This window comes from Chiloscyllium plagiosum, unplaced genomic scaffold (genome assembly GCF_037043375.1).
Source record: "Chiloscyllium plagiosum isolate Xiang-an unplaced genomic scaffold, Cpla_swu_hap1 HiC_scaffold_5, whole genome shotgun sequence".
In the NCBI taxonomy this organism is placed as follows: Eukaryota; Metazoa; Chordata; class Chondrichthyes; order Orectolobiformes; family Hemiscylliidae; genus Chiloscyllium; species Chiloscyllium plagiosum.
This window is the reverse complement of record NW_028270143.1, coordinates 55,991,973-56,010,672: the sequence shown is the minus strand read 5'-3', so window position 1 is coordinate 56,010,672 and position 18,700 is coordinate 55,991,973. Positions and strand designations below refer to the sequence as shown.

Sequence of the window (18,700 nt, the reverse complement as noted above, 5' to 3'; positions counted from 1 at the left end):
TCCTTCACCGCCACTCCCTCACCACCAGACGCCTGGAGGAAGAATGCCTCATCTTCCACCTCGAAACACTTCAACCCCAGGGCATCAATGTGGACTTCAACAGTTTCCTCATTTCCCCTTCCCCCACCTCACCCTAGTTCCAAACTTCCAGCTCAGCACTGTCCCCATGACTTGTCTGGACTTGTCCTACTTGCCTATGTCCTTTTCCACCTATTCACTCCACCCTCTCCTCCCTGGCCTATCGCCTTCATCCCCTCCCCCACTCACCTATTGTACTCTATGCTACTTTCTCCCCACCCTTCTCTAGCTTATCTCTCCACGCTTCAGGCTCTCTGCCTTTATTCCTGATGAAGGGCTTTTGCCCGAAATGTCGATCTCGCTGCTCCTTGGATGCTGCCTGAACCGCTGTGCTCTTCCAGCATCACTAATCCAGAATCACCTTTCCAATCTATGCAATGATTACACCCTGAATCCATAACCTGATCTGTCCCCAGGAGTGTCATGACCCCAGCTCGACCTTCTGCCAAAATTATCATTTTAACGATTATAACTGTTTTGCTCCTCGCAGGGCCTCGGCCTGGTTACCTGTTAAATGATTTTACAGCTCCCTTTATTTACTACGCCCGGTTCCAGACTCGGCGCCTCTGTCTCTTTTCCCAAGTGCAGGCGGGCCCAGGCCGAGGAGTGGGAGGAGCTGCGCCTTGGCCCTTTGGTCTCTGAGGAGAAGCCGGTTCTGAGCCCACACTAAATGGAGGAGGAAGCGACACCGCCGGAGCGCAGCAACCTAGAGCTGTTTGCTGCAGCTTTCAAGCAGCAGGGGTGCGGGGCAGCGATCGAAGCGATACGGCCCCGCGAATTCAGTCGACTCACAGGTAACCAACCGAGCAAGAAAGGAAGGCCCGGTCATTGGCATTGGTCCTGGGGCCCACTGGGAATAACTTTCCCCACCACCCGGGTCCCAGGAATAGTTGGTTTTTAACTTGCGAGAAATTTCTTTTCCGCCCGATCCCATGCTCTTCCCCATGCCCCAATGCATATTTGCGTGCGCATTGTAAATAAGTGTACAGTATTTGGTTAGCTATAGATTCAATTACAGTATTAAGAAGCTGAGAACACACAAAGGCAGAAATCAAGATCCATTTGGTTATAAAGGATATAACGAGATGGAGAGTCCAGCTGTTGTGGACCATGGGCAGCATTATTTGATCCTTGGGGTAGTGAATACAGATACTGCAGTGACAGGTACTTCTGGATGTGGTAGAATTAAAGCTGTGTAATGGAATTTGATTTTTTAAAAAGTCTATATGTTTTAGATGGATCTTGGGGGTATGAGAATTTTGCAGGTGATCACCTCATAATGTAATAGTACCAGGAAATAGTTGACAATGTTTGGAAAAACTAGATGGTGTGTATGCACACTGATTTCAAACAACATCGTGCAATTGCACAACACTCATCTCTATCTTTTGCAATTCTCCACCTCATATCCAGGAAGATCCCCACTGCAGTGAAACTTTTCTACAGGATGAGCTGGAGCAGTTCAATCTGCGTCACCTCCAGTTCAGCCTAGACCACTGCAGCCTCTGTCATTGAGCTGCAGTATGCTGACACTGCTTTTCTGTGCACACTCTGAGGCTGACCTTCAAACCATCATTGATGCATTCACAAAGGCATATGACAGTATGAGCTTTGTGCTAACCAACCAGAGCGCAAAGATCTGCTATTAATCTGCTGCTGCTATGCAGCTCCATTCTTTGGCTATCAAGATCCACAGTGAGTCACTGGTCAACACAGCCCAACCCTCCAATTTTGGGAGCTTTTTTCAAGAGAACAGCCATAAATAAAATTCAACAGTCTCTAATGTGCCAGCGCAGCCTTTGGCTGCCTGAGGAAGAAAATGTTTGGTAACCTGGCACTAGACACTTGTTGTGCAAAGCATTGATCTTGCATGAGTCTGTGTATGTGTCGGAGTCATGTAAAGCATAAATGTAGACACCTAGAATCACAAAGAAATATCACCAGTGATGCCCCCTGCAAAAGTCTTCAAATCTGTTGACACAGGAGGTTTTCTGCTGTGGTTCTGTTCGCCGAGCTGGAAGTTTTTGTTGCAAACGTTTCGTCCCCTGTCTAGGTGACATCCTCAGTGCTTGGGAGCCTCCTGTGAAGCGCTTCTGCGGTGTTTCCTCCGGCATTTATAGTGGCCTGTCCCTGCCACTTCCCGTTGTTAGTTTCAGCTGTCCGCTGTAGTGGCCGGTATATTGGGTCCAGGTCTATGTGTTTGTTGCTGGAGTTTGTGGATGAGTGCCATGCTTCTAGGAATTCCCTGGCTGTTCTTTGTTTGGCTTGCCCTATAATGGTAGTGTTGTCCCAGTCGAATTCATGTTGCTTGTCGTCTGCATGTGTGGCTACTAGGGATGGGGAGAAAGTGAGGTCTGCAGATGCTGGAGATCAAAGTTGAAACTTTATTGCTGGAACAGCACAGCAGGTTAGGCAGCATCCAGGGAACAGGAGATTCGATGTTTCGGGCACAGGCCCTTCTTCAGGAATGAGCAGAGAGTGTTCAGCAGGAGAAGATAAAAGGTAGGGAGGAGGGACTTGGAGGAGGGGCGTTGGAAATGTGATAGGTGGAAAGAGGTCAAGGTGAGGGTGATAGGTCGGAGTAGGATGGAGGCGGAGAGGTCAAGAAGAAGACTGCAGGTCAGGAAGGCGGTGCCGGGCTGGAGGGATTCGGCTGAGACAAGGTGGGGGGAGGGGGGATGAAGAAACTGGTGAAGTCCAAGTTCATCCCCTGTGGTTGGAGGGTTCCCAGTCAGAAGATAAGACGCTCCTCCTCCGACCGTCGCGTTGTTGTGGTTTGGCGGTGGAGTCCAATGACCTGCATATCCTCGGTGGAGTGGGAGGGGGAGTTGAAATGCTGTGCTACAGGGTGGTTGGGTTGGTTCGTCCGGGTGGCCCAGAGGTGCTCTCTGAATCGCTCCGCAAGTAGGCGGCCTGTCTCCCCAATATAGAGGAGGCCACACCGGCTGCAGCGGATGCAGTAGATGATGTGGGTGGAGGTGCAGGTGAATCTGTGGCGGATATGGAAGTTTCCTTTGGGGCCTTGGAGAGAAGTGAGGGGGGAGGTGTGGGCGCAAGTGTTGCACCTCCTGCGGTTGCAAGGGAAGGTGCCGGGAGTGGAGGTTGGGTCGGTGGGGGGTGTGGATCTGACAAGGGAGTCGCGGAGGGAGTGGTCTCTACGGAAAGCTGATAGGGGAGGGGAGGGAAATATATCCTTGGTGCTGGGGTCTGTTTGGAGGTGGCGGAAGTGACGGCGGATGATGCGCTGTACATGGATCCGCCGTCACTTCCGCCACCTCCAAACAGACCCCAGCACCAAGGATATATTTCCCTCCCCTCCCCTATCAGCTTTCCGTAGAGACCACTCCCTCCGCGACTCCCTTGTCAGATCCACACCCCCCACCGACCCAACCTCCACTCCCGGCACCTTCCCTTGCAACCGCAGGAGGTGCAACACTTGCGCCCACACCTCCCCCCTCACTTCTCTCCAAGGCCCCAAAGGAAACTTCCATATCCGCCACAGATTCACCTGCACCTCCACCCACATCATCTACTGCATCCGCTGCAGCCGGTGTGGCCTCCTCTATATTGGGGAGACAGGCCGCCTACTTGCGGAGCGATTCAGAGAGCACCTCTGGGCCACCCGGACGAACCAACCCAACCACCCTGTAGCACAGCATTTCAACTCCCCCTCCCACTCCACCGAGGATATGCAGGTCATTGGACTCATCCACCGCCAAACCACAACAACGCGACGGTCGGAGGAGGAGCGTCTTATCTTCCGACTGGGAACCCTCCAACCACAGGGGATGAACTTGGACTTCACCAGTTTCTTCATCCCCCCTCCCCCCACCTTGTCTCAGCCGAATCCCTCCAGCCCGGCACCGCCTTCCTGACCTGCAGTCTTCTTCTTGACCTCTCCGCCTCCATCCTACTCCGACCTATCACCCTCACCTTGACCTCTTTCCACCTATCACATTTCCAACGCACCTCCTCCAAGACCCTCCTCCCTACCTTTTATCTTCTCCTGCTGAACACTCTCTGCTCATTCCTGAAGAAGGGCCTGTGCCCGAAACGTCGAATCTCCTGTTCCCTGGATGCTGCCTGACCTGCTGTGCTGTTCCAGCAATAAAGTTTCAACTGGCTACTAGGGATAGCTGGTGTCGTTTTGTGGCTAGTTGATGTTGATGACAAACAGGAAGACAGCTAACGATCCGCATCCACGAACATCAACTAGCCACGAAACGACACGACCAGCTATCCCTAATAGCCACACACGCAGACGACAAGCAACATGAATTCGACTGGGACAACACTACCATTATAGGGCAAGCGAAACAAAGAACAGCTAGGGAATTCCTAGAAGCATGGCACTCATCCACAAACTCCATCAACAAACACATAGAACTGGACTCAATATACCGGCCACTACAGTGGACAGCTGAAACTGACAACCGGAAGCGGCAGGGACAGGCCACTATAAATGCCGGAGGAAACGCCACAGAAGCGCTTCACAGGAGGCTCCCAAGCACTGAGGATGTCACCTAGACAGGGGACAAAACGTTTGCAACAAAAACTTCCAGCTCGGCGAACAGAACCACAGCAACCAGCACCCGAGCTACAAATCTTCTCACAAACTTTGAACAGTAGGTTTTCAATATCAGTGACCCCTCTCTCAGGCCAACATCCCCACTGTTGAGGCACTGGTTTCTGTCAGTCAACTGCACTGGTGTGCCACAGTTTCATCATGCCTGATACAAGGCTTGGGTACTTCCAGCACAGCACTTTCCCCATGAGTGTCCTACCTGCCTATCTTCTTTTCCACCTATCCACTCCACCCTCCTCCCTGACCTATCACCTTCATCCCCTCCCCCACTCACCTATTGTACTCTATGCTACTTTCTCCCCACCCCCACCTTCCTCTAGCTTATCTCTCCACCCTTCAGGCTCTCTGCCTTTATTCCTGATGAAGGGCTTTTGCCCGAAACGTCAATTTTACTGCTCCTCGGATTATGCCTGAACTGCTGCGCTCTTCCAGCACCACTAATCCAGAACAAGGCTTTTAAACCAAACTCTGTCAATTACTAGGAGGGCAGAGAAAACATTTCAAGGATGTCCTCAAAGTCTCTCTGAAAAGAATGCAATGCCGTACTGAATCTGGGAATCTCTTGCCCACAACTGCTCACACTGAAGAAGAAGCATCTACAAAGGTGCCAAACAACTAAATCATTTTAGGCTTTGGTATGTGTTAAGTGCAAACTGGAAGGAGTATGCAAAAAGCTGAGCATCACATTTACCCACCTCTCTAAATACCTCCTGCCCATCTTGTGACAGGGTATGCATTTCAGAATTGTTTAGTCACCTCTGAACTGACACTTCTAGAATAGAAGAAAGTCATCCTCACTCTCAAGGGACTGCCTAAGAAGAAATAATTTAGTTAAGGTAGAACCACAACAAAGAATGGTTTGAGATCTACATAGTAGAAATAACATCTACTATTGATGCAAAAAACATAGCTTACATGATGCACAATATAAACACAACTGTTAAAACAATGCATGTCCCTGAAAGTATCCAAGACAATCATGCAGAAGAGGGGGATACTGTTCTAATAAACTTCAGTCAGTTGTATTTGACAGGAGAAATCAATGAGCAACATTTTTATTATGAAGGAATTTCCTGAAATCAGCACAAGTTGAAGTACTCACTGACACAAATGAAGATTTCCAGATGAGCTGATAATGGCGGTGATTCAATCATTGCCCAGTCCGTGCTTGGCAATCTCCCACAGCTTCCTGTCATGGATAAATTAGATGAGAAATCTATTTGCTTGAACTCACGAAGGCCTGTAATGCTTTGCAAATAGCAAAGCATGTTGGAAGCTCGGAACCCCTGCTGAATTGCTCAAACATGAAATGTCCCATCTATGGTGACATCCTTATGTCTTTCTTTCTCTGCTGGAAAGTAGGTCCAATTCTAGATGAAATGATCACACTATATAAAACAAAGGTGACAGAAGACTACTGTACCAACAGGAACAACTCACACCTTAGTGTCACTGGGGAAGATATTGCTCAGGTCAAACTAAGATTGCATCTGTTTGCAGACTGAGTGTACCCATTCTGCAGTTTCTGTGCCCACAGATCTGCTGTGGACGTAAACTCCATGAACCAGCCACAAGAGAAATACTTCTTTAAGGTATTCAGTGCCATCAGCAGAGCAAATCTGCAAAATTATTAGTGATGAAACACACCGTTCTGTTGAAGCTGATCATCTTGTATGCATCTGGAAATTTACAAAACTACCAATGTAAAGGTGAACAACATTTTTATGGTCTGTGAGCAGAGCATGATGAGTACTTGGCAGTGGACTCTGGCAGAGGCATTACCATGGGATTGCACCAGATACATGATATGTCAGTTAATTATCAAGCTTTGTTTAAATTTGAGCCAGGCAATCTGCATGGTCAAGGAATACACTGAGGAACGAAACAGAGAATTGCTGTTGCCAATTTTGATCAGTTGTAAAAGGGTTTGTTTGCAAAGAACAACATCTTATATATGAATGATTACCACTTGCCGTATACACAGGTGCGCCAAACTGAGCCCGGTGAAGTCTAACACAGATATATTTACAGAAAAGTAAAAAAAGACAAATTGACTGGTTCACTGAACACTCAAACACCATTTATGGCTGTATCTTTCATGTTATTTGGGATTATTAATTTACCAATGGGCAAAGGAGAAGTTTAATTCCCAAATTTGACTAAAAGGAGTGAAATTCAAATTTGCAAGAGTCCAGAATGAACTGCAACTGCTTATCCATTTCTGGCACATCTATCCCACTTTTTTGTCCACTGACATCCCAATTAAATTGACTTTCAACTCCCGAATGTTTTATATTGACAACTTGATCATCTAAGAAATAACATAAACCTACTGTGGAAGCTTGATCAACATCAAGTTTTGCACACTTTCCAAATGAGAGTGCTACACTTAGAGATACTAACTTTCAGTTGAGACAATCAGCTGAGGACCTGACTGCTACATCAGCTAGACCTAAAAGCTTCCATTAGACCATTTGAAAAACAGCAGTAGAGGCCTCACCAGTCTTCTGGCTAATTTGTACTCCTCAACCAATATAATAAAAATTATCTATTTGAAAATTCTTGCATTACAGTAGTAACTCAAAAGTACCTTATTGTCTGTAAAGTTATTTGTTAAATACCTTCGGGTGAAAGGTACTATTTAATGCATGTTTTGACTTTTCGAGTAACTGAAAGCAAGTTTAAGCCAATCAATAGATTTTACCTTGACTTTTAAAGAACCAGATTTATGTTAAATGCAAACAGTTTTAACAATAAAATGCAATTTCTTTGAGTGAAGGATTATTCCAGTGACCTTTGTTGACCTTTCTAATTCCTAGTGATGTCATTATGGTAAGTCTTTGTATTACTTTGTCTTATTACATAATTTCTCCCCATTCATAATGTGAAATGTTAACAAAAATTAGAAAGTTGGGTATTAATAGTCATGTGGACTAAAAATCTAAGAATAAAGGAATACATGATCAATGCATCATTGTCATACAATGTTTTAGTAGAGGGGGACAGTATTTGTGTCTAACCTGGTTTATTCACTCATTACTAATTGAAGTGCAGGGTGTAGTTAAATGTTATTGTCGACTTCTGTTTCTAAGTAGCAATATGTTGGCATTTCAGTCAGCTTTGAGACTTAACAGATTCAAAACTAATTCCACTGTACCATATTTTCCCCATATTCTTCTACCGTTGCTTCAAATGTTAATGCATTTGTTCCATCTTTAATTTTCCATTCTCTAAAATGAAATCAAAACTGAAACATCATTATTGCCATTCCCTTCCCAGATTTTTTATGGACTGCTAACTCTATTTGTTGATATCAATATTGCTAGATATATGGAGATACTGTTGACATGGCATTAGATTTAAGTTAATAGTTGAAAAGGTGAAATTAATGCCACAGAGATTACTAGATTTCTGTGGACAATTTTCTTTGATACCGGTGGCAAGAGCAAATGCTTCATTGTTATCATAGAGTCATACAGTGGGGAAACAGACATTTTGGTCCAACTCATCCATACCAATTTAGTTTCCCAAACTAAATTAGTCCCACTTGACTGTGTTTGACCCATATTCCTCTAAACCCTTCCTATTTATGCAGCTGTCAAAATGTCTTTTAAATGTTGTAGCTGTACCTACATCTATGACTTCCTCTGGCAGTTCATTCCACATTTGAACCATTCTCTTGCCCCTCATGTCCTTTTTAAATCTTTGACCTCTCACCCTAAAAATATCACCCTTGGTTTTTCACTCCCCCATCCTAGGCAAAAAACCTTTGCTAATCACCAGTGTGTGCCCCTCATGTTTTTGTAATCCTGTGTAAGGTCACCCCTCAACTTCCTACACTCCAGCAAGAAAAGTCCCAGCCTATCCAAATCAGGAGTGTGATGGAATATTCTCCATTTGCCTGGATGAATGCGGCACCAACAACAGTCAAGAAGCTTGCACTATCCAGGACAAAACAGCCTGCATCCACTCTCTCCACTACAGATGCTCAGCAGCAGCAGTGTTTACTATCTACAAGAGGCACTGCAGAAATTCACCAAAGATCCTCAGACAGCACTTTCCAAACTCATGACCACTTCCATCTAGAAGGACAAGGGCAGCAGATACTTGGGAACACCACAAACTACAAGTTCCCCTCAAATTCACTCACTATCCTAACTTGAAAATGTATCACCATTCCTTCAATGTCGCTGGATCAAAATCATGGAATTCCCAACCTAATTGTCGGTGGAGTACAGCTGTTAAAGAAGGCAGTCAGCATCACCTTCTCAAGGACAACTAGGGACGGACAATAAATCTGGCCAGCTAGTAATGCCCACATCCCGTGAATGAATACAAAATGCCTCTAAGAACCCTCATGGCACATTTCCACTCCACATATCAGCTGCTTTAAGCACTTCAGTGGTGCATTGTAATCCTTTAGCAAGGACACTATACACTCAGGGACACAAACCCAACTCATAGACAGGATCAGGCTCAACTAAGTGTGAGTTATCGGGGCAAGTTGGTGGTAACTATGCTGACAAAATGGAGAAGGATATTGACCTCCTTCCCGCAGTGGTGAGCATTCTTCCAGGTGACTGAGACTGCCTTAGCCCAATTGGCAATCTTAGACAAGGGCGATAGGGTTTGGTGTCATGGTCTCTACTGCTGGTCATAGGTGTAGAGGAGATGCTGTCCACCAGAATTCTGATTGCACCAAAATCTTCAGCTTCTTGCCTGCAAAGCAAGGTGAATCTTCTGTCATTTGTCATGTCCGGGGCAAAAATCTGGAATTGTGAGAGGCTACCTGTGCATCCAGACAAGCACAAACACCCTTTAAAGATGGTGTGGGTGCAAGGGATTTGCAGATATCTGCCAAGTTTTCAACTTTTCTGGACATTGATGTAATATTAAAGAGTTAAACTGCACTGAGTGAACATTCTGGAAGTTGGTGGAGATGACATTCATGCAAGAATGTGAATCAACCACGCCCCATTTGCTACTACTCCCCTATTATTACCAAATTAAACTCATTCAATCTATTGTATTCAGAAATGCTTTCATTAGCCATTCCTTGGACCTAGGTATATCACACATGCATTGTCTTGGGGAATCACTGAGTCAGGAAATCATCTGCATGACAATTCCCCAGGATGTGCATTATCTCTGAGGATGATCTTATCCTACCTTTGTACCTTGGGTAACATGTGACTGTGAGGGAGTAACTGGGGGTTGTCTTGAGTGGCATGTAACTATAGGGGAGTGGCCAGAGTATCTATGAGCGTGACCAATTGACCTGTATAAAGGAGGTGTGTTTTCTTTGTTCAGTGCCTCACTTTGACTCGACCTCGTATGCCTGCGAGGGGGGAGGGGAGTCAAAGGGGGTCACCTAACTTGTACAAGCTTTAATAAACTTTAACTGTTGGCAGAAGTTGGTGTGTGTGAAACCTTGAGAAAAGAAATTAACAATGAACCTAACGTGCTAAAAAGAATCAGACCTAAGGAACATCAGCATAGGTAGTTAATGAGGCCCATTTGCAAGGTAAGACAAGACATTTCCCTGGTGTTTTTGATGAGAATCCCTCCAAAGAATTTGACACAAGGATGTTGCCAGGATTGGTGGGTTGAGCCATAGGGAGAGATTGAATAGGCTGGGGCTTTTTTCCCTGAGAACGTCAGTGGCTGAGGGGTAACGTTTTAGAGGTTTATCAAATCTCTAACATGAATAAGATGAATAGCCAAGGTCTTTTTCCCATGATAGGGGAGTCCAGAACTAGACAGAATAGGTTTAAGGCAAGATGGGAAAGAGATCTGAGTGGCAACCTTTTCTCACAGAGAGTGATGAGTGTCTGGAATGAACTGCGCATGAGGTGGTGGACACCTGTACTATTACAATATTTAAAAGACATCTGGATGGTGTATGAATCAGAAGGGTCTAGAGGTATATGAGCCAACTGCTGTCAAATGGGATTAGAAGATGAGTTGGACTATATAAATTGCTGTACAACCTGATGATGACTCTATAACTGGTGCTGTCGATGAGAATCCCTCCAAAAAATTTGACACAACTTGCACTTCACCAAAAAAAGTAAGATTCTGCCCTTGGTTAGTAAAAATGATCAATTTGATACTGAAAATGTATTAATAGAGACAGTAATTATGTTGGAAACAGCTCTACCATACTTTGTATTAGTAGGTTGTTTCTAATTGAATAGCCTAGTTCTATTTTAATGTTCTCCGTGAATACTAGAAGCAATGTTTCTCTCCAAATTTTGCTTCAATCAAATTGCCCTGTACCTTTTCTTCTTGACAGACTACAACTGTGTTATCTAAACCAGGGCTTCCTAAAATGGGAGGGTTGGGACTTGGAGTGGGATCCTGGCCTCAGATTTAGGGGGCCCATGCTGTAAGTCAACAATGGCCACTATGGAGCTCAAACCTAATTATAACAGCTGTGCTCCTAATCTAACACCATAATCAACGTTGGTGGTCTCTCGCAGACGAGGATGACTCTCTTCCACTCCCGGATAAGTCTGTAAGTGGCTTCAATCAACCAAGCGATAGTGAGAACTGCAGATGCTGGAGATTAGAGTCGACAGTGCGGTGCTGGAAAAGCACAGCAGTTCAGGCAGCATCCGAGGAGCAGGAAAATCAACATTTCAGGCAAAGGTGGCTTCCACAGGCTCTGTTACACATGAGACAGAAGATGGTCACGGGAAAGAGTCGGCATGGCAGTTTTCACCTAGCTTCTGCTTTTTCCCGATGGCAAATCTGAAGGTGCTGCTCATTGTCTTCGTGGATGCTCCTGCTCCACTTTGGACAGTCTTGAGCCAGTGATTCCCAGGTGTCTGTGGTAATGCGGCATTTTGATACTGAGACCTTGAGGGTATCACGAAAGCACTTCATTGGTCCACCTGGGGCTCACCAGTCATTTCAGAGCTGGGAGTAGAGCACCTGCTTGAGGAGTCTCATGTTGGTCATGCCCATTCCATCAGAGTTGTTCAAGGTTGGTTATTGCCTCGATGCTGGGGATGTTGGCCTGGTTGATAATGGTGATGTTGGTGCATCTTTTTTTCCCAGTGAATCTGCAGGATCTTGTGCAGGCAGCATTGATGATACTGCTTCAATGTCTTGAACTGTCAGCTGTAGAGAGTCCATGTCTCAGAGCCATATAGCAGGGCAAGAACCAAGAAACATCCTTTTCCTCAGATGGCTGAAAGCTGCACTAGCATACTGGAAGCGGTGCCGGATTTCTTCATCAAGAACTTCTTTGGCTGACAGGACACCCCAAAGCTTTGGAAGTGGTCAGCATTCTCTAAGGCCTCCCCATGGATCTTGAAGATTGGGGATTCGCTCCACAATGCTGTGCCAGGTTGATGGATGATCTTCATCCAGGTATTCAGAGCGAGATGCATCCTCTCTACGCCTCCATAAAGATTCTGACGATGGTCTGGAGTACATCCTCTGAGATTGCACATACACAAGCATCATCCATATACTGCAACTCGATAACACTGGCTGGGGTGACTTTGGTTTCGGCTTGAAGATGATGGAGGTTGAATAATTTCCAGTTGGTTCTGTAAATTGGCTCCACTCCAGCCTATTCTAACAGGCATCCATTCTCACAGCCCCATATCTGGTTTTTGCTAGTTGACCATAAAATACTGGTTCCTGTCTTTTCAAAGTCTTTTGCAGACATGCTCATTGTTTGTCAATTCACACATTTTGAGTTGACAGAAAGCACTAAGAATATGTTCCTATACCCCAGTCTAAATCATTTATGTAAAGGTTGATTTTTAAGCCTATTTTCCTGCGAATCAGCAGTTTACTGCTGGGAACTTTCCCAAATCAGTATTAATTTACAGAATTCTGGAGAAGATTGACAACTGCTGGAAAGGATAAAGAGGCCCGGTGCATAATTCTAAAATGTTTACTGGCCTGGCAGCAGTCTGCTGTGCTCCAGTTGATCAATTTCTAATTACCAGTGGTGCACAGGGATATGAGTACGGGATGAGTAAAAGTTATTGAAGTGTTTGATCAGCCGTGATCGTACTGAATAGTGGGACAGGTTCAAAAGGCTGAATGGACTATTCCTGTTCTTATGTTTCTCTTCATTGGACTTTGCCCCCACAATTCCTTGCCATTATATAAAAAGCAATAGGTTATCTAAACACTGAGTAAGACATATGAGAGATCAGAAAAGTTACCCATGTATAGAGGTGAAAGACATGGGCATATTTCTAATGTAACTCTTCATACCACACTTTTTTATAAAGACAGATGCAATGCAAACACAATAGCCCAGATATGCTGTCAATGGCAGAGTGCATGCCACCAACCCAATGTAAAACTGTCCCACGCTTTTTAAAGGTGGAGCTTCCTGTCCTGGTTCCAGCTTGGGATGAGGGCTGACTTGGGTGGGAAGAGTTTCCCTGTGAGGAGATGCAAATGCAGTGAAACCATGTCCTCTTTTTCAGCATGAATCAAAAGCACACCCTGAGAGATTCCTTGCACGTTGGTGAACTGAAAACAAATTTTTGGTAGGCTGCCACTTAACATTGGTTCTACACTCCCAACATTACTTGGCTGCTTTCAATATTTCTCATTCCCTCTCAGACATCTCTAGCAATGCTGAACTGCTCCCACCCTATGACATTTTTTTTCCTGACCTGATAATGTTGATTTCACCCAACTCGACCTATGCCCGCATCTTCGAGCCGGCTGTGTTCTGACATTGTCAGACTCTGGACCCAAGGAATCTTGAAAGTGAGCTGGGCACAGAATGCAGAGCATGGGGGAGCATTGTCGGGGGTGCAGGGTGTGAGCAGTGTTGGGAAGAGACTTGAATAATGTCAGTGTTGTCATGAATGCTTGAGTGCTTTGAAATTCCTTTTATTTAGAGTTGTGCTCCTGAGCAATATTTACACCTACTAGGAACAGCACAACGTAAATCAGAGTAAAAACTATGATAAGAACAGGGTAAACTGTGTAGTATTAGATCCTGGGGTGGGTTGGGGAGGGAGGTGGGCGAGGCATTAATGAAGGTTCCCACAAAACCATTTCTGAGGCACTCACATTCATGTGTTCAGCTTAAGTTAGCTTCCCAGAACTGCTGATGTTGCTGTGACAATTAATAGCAGTGAAGCTCTCAATGTTTTCTGTGAGAAGATCAGAAGATCTGGGTATTAATTAAAGAAGAGGACTGTGAAATATTGTGATAAATGTAGAGAGAAAAATGTTAGGATTTAATGTTGTATGAGCATGTCAGCTGCTGCCTGCAATGAAAGTTGTTGCCACCATCCTCTTCAAATATAAGAAACTGCTGGGTCTGCTTGGTCTACTGTGGCAGAGGAAAACCGTTGCTGGGATAACAAGAAGAATCACTTGTGGTTTAAAATCAGAATTTTATTGGATGTTAATAATGAATTGCAGATTAAGTTGATATGATGGACATTGTCCTCAAAGTCTCTGTAACAATCAGAAATCACGTCTCAATCCTTGAAGAACCTAAACTGCCCATGAGTTAATATGACATCATTGTAGTAGGTGGTACTTACGACATTCTTCAGTATTAACCTTTTCGGGTCCATATACAACATCTCCCTGCAAGTATTTTTATTTTCATTATACACAAACATAAAATGCGAATTTATTTACATTTGCTCCAAATCCATTTCTCATCCCTTCCTACTCACTCAAATCTCTGACTTTATAAATTAGGCTGAACTGGAGGAGACTATGGGAGTAAGGAGGAGTGTCAAGATGGTGGGAAGCAGAAGAGAGTGTGGAGTGGAGGGTAGGGAAGAGCTGACTGGGAGGACAGGGGTAGGCTTGGTGTACAAGAGTGTAGTAGAGGAGGATTTGGCGTTGGGTGGACAAGAGCAGGGAGAGTTGGATTGGCTGAAATGCCTGGTAGATAAAGAAATTCTGCAGTTTTGGAAGGACAAAGGATAAGAACAGGTACCAGTGGGTGGGAGAGAGAGAGAGAGAGAGAGAGACCATGGTGGGGTTGGGGGTGGGAGGAAGGATGGAAGCTGGATTGGGGTAGTATGGTGAGAATGAGCTGGGGAAGAGAGAGGTATCAGAGAGGTGGGGTGAAGGATGGTAAGGAAAAATGAGACGGGAACGAAGGATTTAGACTATCACAATATATAACAATAAAAATGCTATAGGATATTATGATTAATTATAGTAGTTCTCAGTATAGTAATTGCAACAACCAATATATCTAATACTCAGTACTATAATGAACACTATTGTAATTTGTCTGTTAAACAATTGCAGCTTGCAGAAGGAACTTGGAAAAATTCTGATTCTGGGCTTTTGCTTCTCTTGATTACTTGTACTAAGCAAATTTTTGATTCAGCTTGTTTTCTTTCTCTGATTTTCACCGATGTCAGTTGAGCATTTTCAGGGAAAATAAATGATTGTGATTGATGTGCTTGGAGCACAGTTTCATTTCATTTCAGGTTCATTTATTTCAATAGATCACTACTTGATGTCAAACAATGAATGAATGAGCACAGATCGAACACACATCATTGCAAACGAGCGTGATCAAATGCCATTCACTGCTGAATGATATCAGATATTTTTGATTGAGTTAATCTCACTGTTAAGAACTTCAGTCACCATTTCCCATTTTTACCACGGTTTTGCTGAATGATTCTCACTTCTTACAGTTTAAATAAATGATTCTGAAGTCCTTTTTATAGCCTTTATAAAGAAAATTCAAATCTGTACCTCCTTAGTGTTTCAAGTAAACCTATTTTCAGAATTCATTAAGCAAGAGTCCTCAAAAAATTTAATATTAGAAACACTTGCATAAAAATAATTTGCAAGCATTTGAAGCTTGATTTATCTGTCAATTGTGACTTGCCTTAACATATCCATACTGCTGTTTATCCTGTGTTATAACCGTCTCTATCCTGGTTTGCATTATTTATTAAACATTTTGAGTTTTAGTTTTAATCACCTGGTTCATGGAAGCTTTCAGCTGATTGCATTCTTAATGTGGCTGTGCCCCTGTAGCATAGATGCATTTCTGTAATCTCTGGGCTATAAGGGCCTTTGCATCTCACGTACTTGTCTGCCATTCCAATACCTCTGTCTACACATGGACAAAGTCCCTGACTGCTGAAGACTGAAGACTCTCCTGCCTGGGATGTAGTAGGTGATTGCTGTCCAGCCTTCCTCCAAGTGCGAGTGACTTAGGACATTTTTCCCCTCTGTCAGTGCGGAGCAATCCCAGTGAGGTGCTCTCCAGTTTGTGCTCCTGATCTTTCTACTGAGGTGGTAGTGGGGAGAGCTAGCAGAGGCATCCTGGCCCATGCTTCTTCTGAGGGGTCTGAACTCTTCTTCAGTGGTAGGTGGGACTAGATTGAGTTGGGGTATCTGGTCGGCATGGATGGGTTGGACCGAAGGGTCTGTTTCCATGCTGTACATCTCTATGACTCTAAGTAAGTGACTTCTGACAGACCGGGTCATTTCTTCACCAGGGCTGTGGGCATCTTACTGGCAAATTTCCAGAGGGAGAAGGCTTCATGGCCAATGGTTACAAGTGTACTGTGAGACTTGCAGTAGAATGAAGAGCAGCATTTAGTCAGCTAGGGGTCATGGAAATCTCAGCATCTCCATAGGACCAGTCCTGGTCTCCTCCTGGAAGAAACAGGATTCTCTCCTTGTGCGAGTGAGAAACCAATTGTCAGGCACTTCACCCATCTGACTCTTTCTGCCCTACTATTGGTTATTTTCTGGTGTCTGTGCTCGAAAGTTGGTGACATGTTCTGAGTGAGAAGCCAGCACAGAGTGTAGCAGGGCTGGTTGTGTGGGAAGCTGTGGGGGGGGAGGCAGGGTTGGAATGAGAGCGAGTGGGGAATGATGTTGCAGGCAATAGTGAGAGTGGTAGTGAGAGAGATCATGAGCCGTTGTGAAAGTTGGGTTCAGTAGCAGGGATGGAGTGAGTGAGATAGCAGAAAAAAGAGTGGCCCTTATCCTGGTGGAATGGACAAGGTCTTTGACCTTCTTGCAACACTGCTGGCTGTACCTCTGGATCAGCTACTGACCTGGGTTGCCAAGGTTTCGTGTTGTGGTCTCTTCTGCTGGAGGAATCATAGAATCCCTTACAGGGTGGAAGCAGGCAATTCAGCCTATCGCGTCCACACCGACCCTCTGAAAAACATCCCGCAATTCAGCCCATCGCGTCCCCTACCCTATCCGTGCATTTCCCATGGCTAATCCTCTTAGCCTGCACGTCCGGGTTCTATGGGCAATTTAGTATGGCCAAACCATCTGACCTACACAACTGGGAGGAAACTGGAGCTCCTGGAAGAAACCAACGCAGACGGGGAGGATGTGCAAGTCCACACAGACAGTCGTCCAAGGGTGGAATCAAACTTGGGTCCCTGGTGTTGTGACGGTGCTAACCAGCTGAGACACATGTTTAGAAAGACTGGGTTTCAACGAGCAGGGTGCTTTCGGAATGCCAGTGCCAATCTGGGTGCACAGCAACGTTTGAATGATTGACATCCTTGACAAGTATGACATCTTTAAGCAGATATGTGGTGATTGATTAGTTGGTCCAGGAACAACGAATGGTAGAATGGGGCCGTAATTGTGCAAAAGGGACACTATTGTGGCTGGATAAGAAGATATTGAAGCAAGTTTGATAAGTTGTGGTGGGAGCTCACTGTAGAACTTGGAGAGACACCCTCCATGACATTTGATGAAACCGACACCGAGCAAAAACTACATAAATGTAGGACAAAGTTAAACCCCGCAGGGAAACCAGAAACCAGGACTCGGCAGATCAGGCAATCTTTGTGGAGAGAGAAACAGAGTTAACATTTGAAGGAAATCCTTAGATATTAAGCAAATCAATATAGGGGCAGGGAAAGGGGGGTGGGGTTAGTGGGGTGGTGATGAACAAAAAAGGAAGATCTGGGATAGTGAGAAAGGCAGGAGAGATTAAGTCACCAAAGCGATGATGCTGCAAGGCATTTGGTACTGGAGCAAGAAACAAAGGAATTGTAGGAGATGTAAATGTGAACAGAAGAATTATTACCAATATCTACCACCTGAAAAAGTGAAGGCACAGGTTTTGATTTGATTTGATTTATTGTTGTCACATGTACCTAACTACAGTGAAAACCTTTGTTTTACGCGCAGTTCTGGCAGATCATAGGGAACAAGAACGTACAGATCATAGGGTGTCGAGATAGAGAGAGGCCTTCAAGGTTGCGGCTGCACAGGAGGTGCACAAAACAAGATCAACATTATTTGAAATTAAAGAGGTCCAGGTTATGTCCTGAAATTGTTAAATTAAGAGTTCAGTTTAGATGGCTGTAAAATGCCACATTGAAAGATGATGTGCCATTCTTCAAACTTTGTTTAGGATACCACCCACTCCCCATGGGATGCAAGCCCTTTAAGGATACCCTTCAGGATTTGGATTACTTTGATTCATCATAGTATGGCTGAGCCACTCATGGTAGTGAATGTTAAAGTCTCCCATCCAGTGTGCCTCAATTAGAGTATTGTAGCCCAGTAATTGGTACTAAAATGGTACTTTAAAAAGCAAGAACTCCACTCCACTCACACTATGACAAGTTGTGAAGTTGTAATCAATCAGTGTGGTAATCTGCGCGTCAGTACCAGAACCCGATTACTGCAGCGGTTTGTAATGTGCTTTAAGGAAGGGGATCAGCCCATTGCCTGTTTAATGGAACTCTAATAAATACCCGGTATGATTAACTGTTATGTCGCTTGATTGTTGGAGATGGGCAATCAGTGCTGCCCTATAATAATTAAGAAGTCACATATAGTTACTTAGTTCTTATGTAATGAAATATTAAAGTGCAGTGTTGTACTGTAACATTTCTTTTAAATGTTTCAGAAATTAATGTAATAGTTTTAAAATGGTTTAGTTTCAACATAACAACTGTTTATATAGCTTTCCTTATAACAACCATGCTTCTTTTGTTTTAATAGTTCCTCAAATGAGATAAACATAACATTTTTTTCTTCTTTGAAATTAATACTGATCTGGAATTGTTT

The 18,700-nt window shown here is 44.4% G+C and overlaps 1 protein-coding gene across 1 annotated transcript in view; it reads left to right on the top strand.

Moving 5' to 3' along the window:
- Window positions 1-304: 304 nt before the first annotated feature.
- mocos (molybdenum cofactor sulfurase) overlaps window positions 305-18,700 on the top strand; it is a 234,128-nt gene continuing 215,732 nt past the window's right edge. Inside the window, exon 1 of the mRNA XM_043690069.2 lies at window positions 305-872. Coding sequence (XP_043546004.2) covers window positions 749-872 — 124 coding nt within the window. The 5' untranslated portion in view covers window positions 305-748. The remainder of the gene's footprint in view (window positions 873-18,700) is intronic.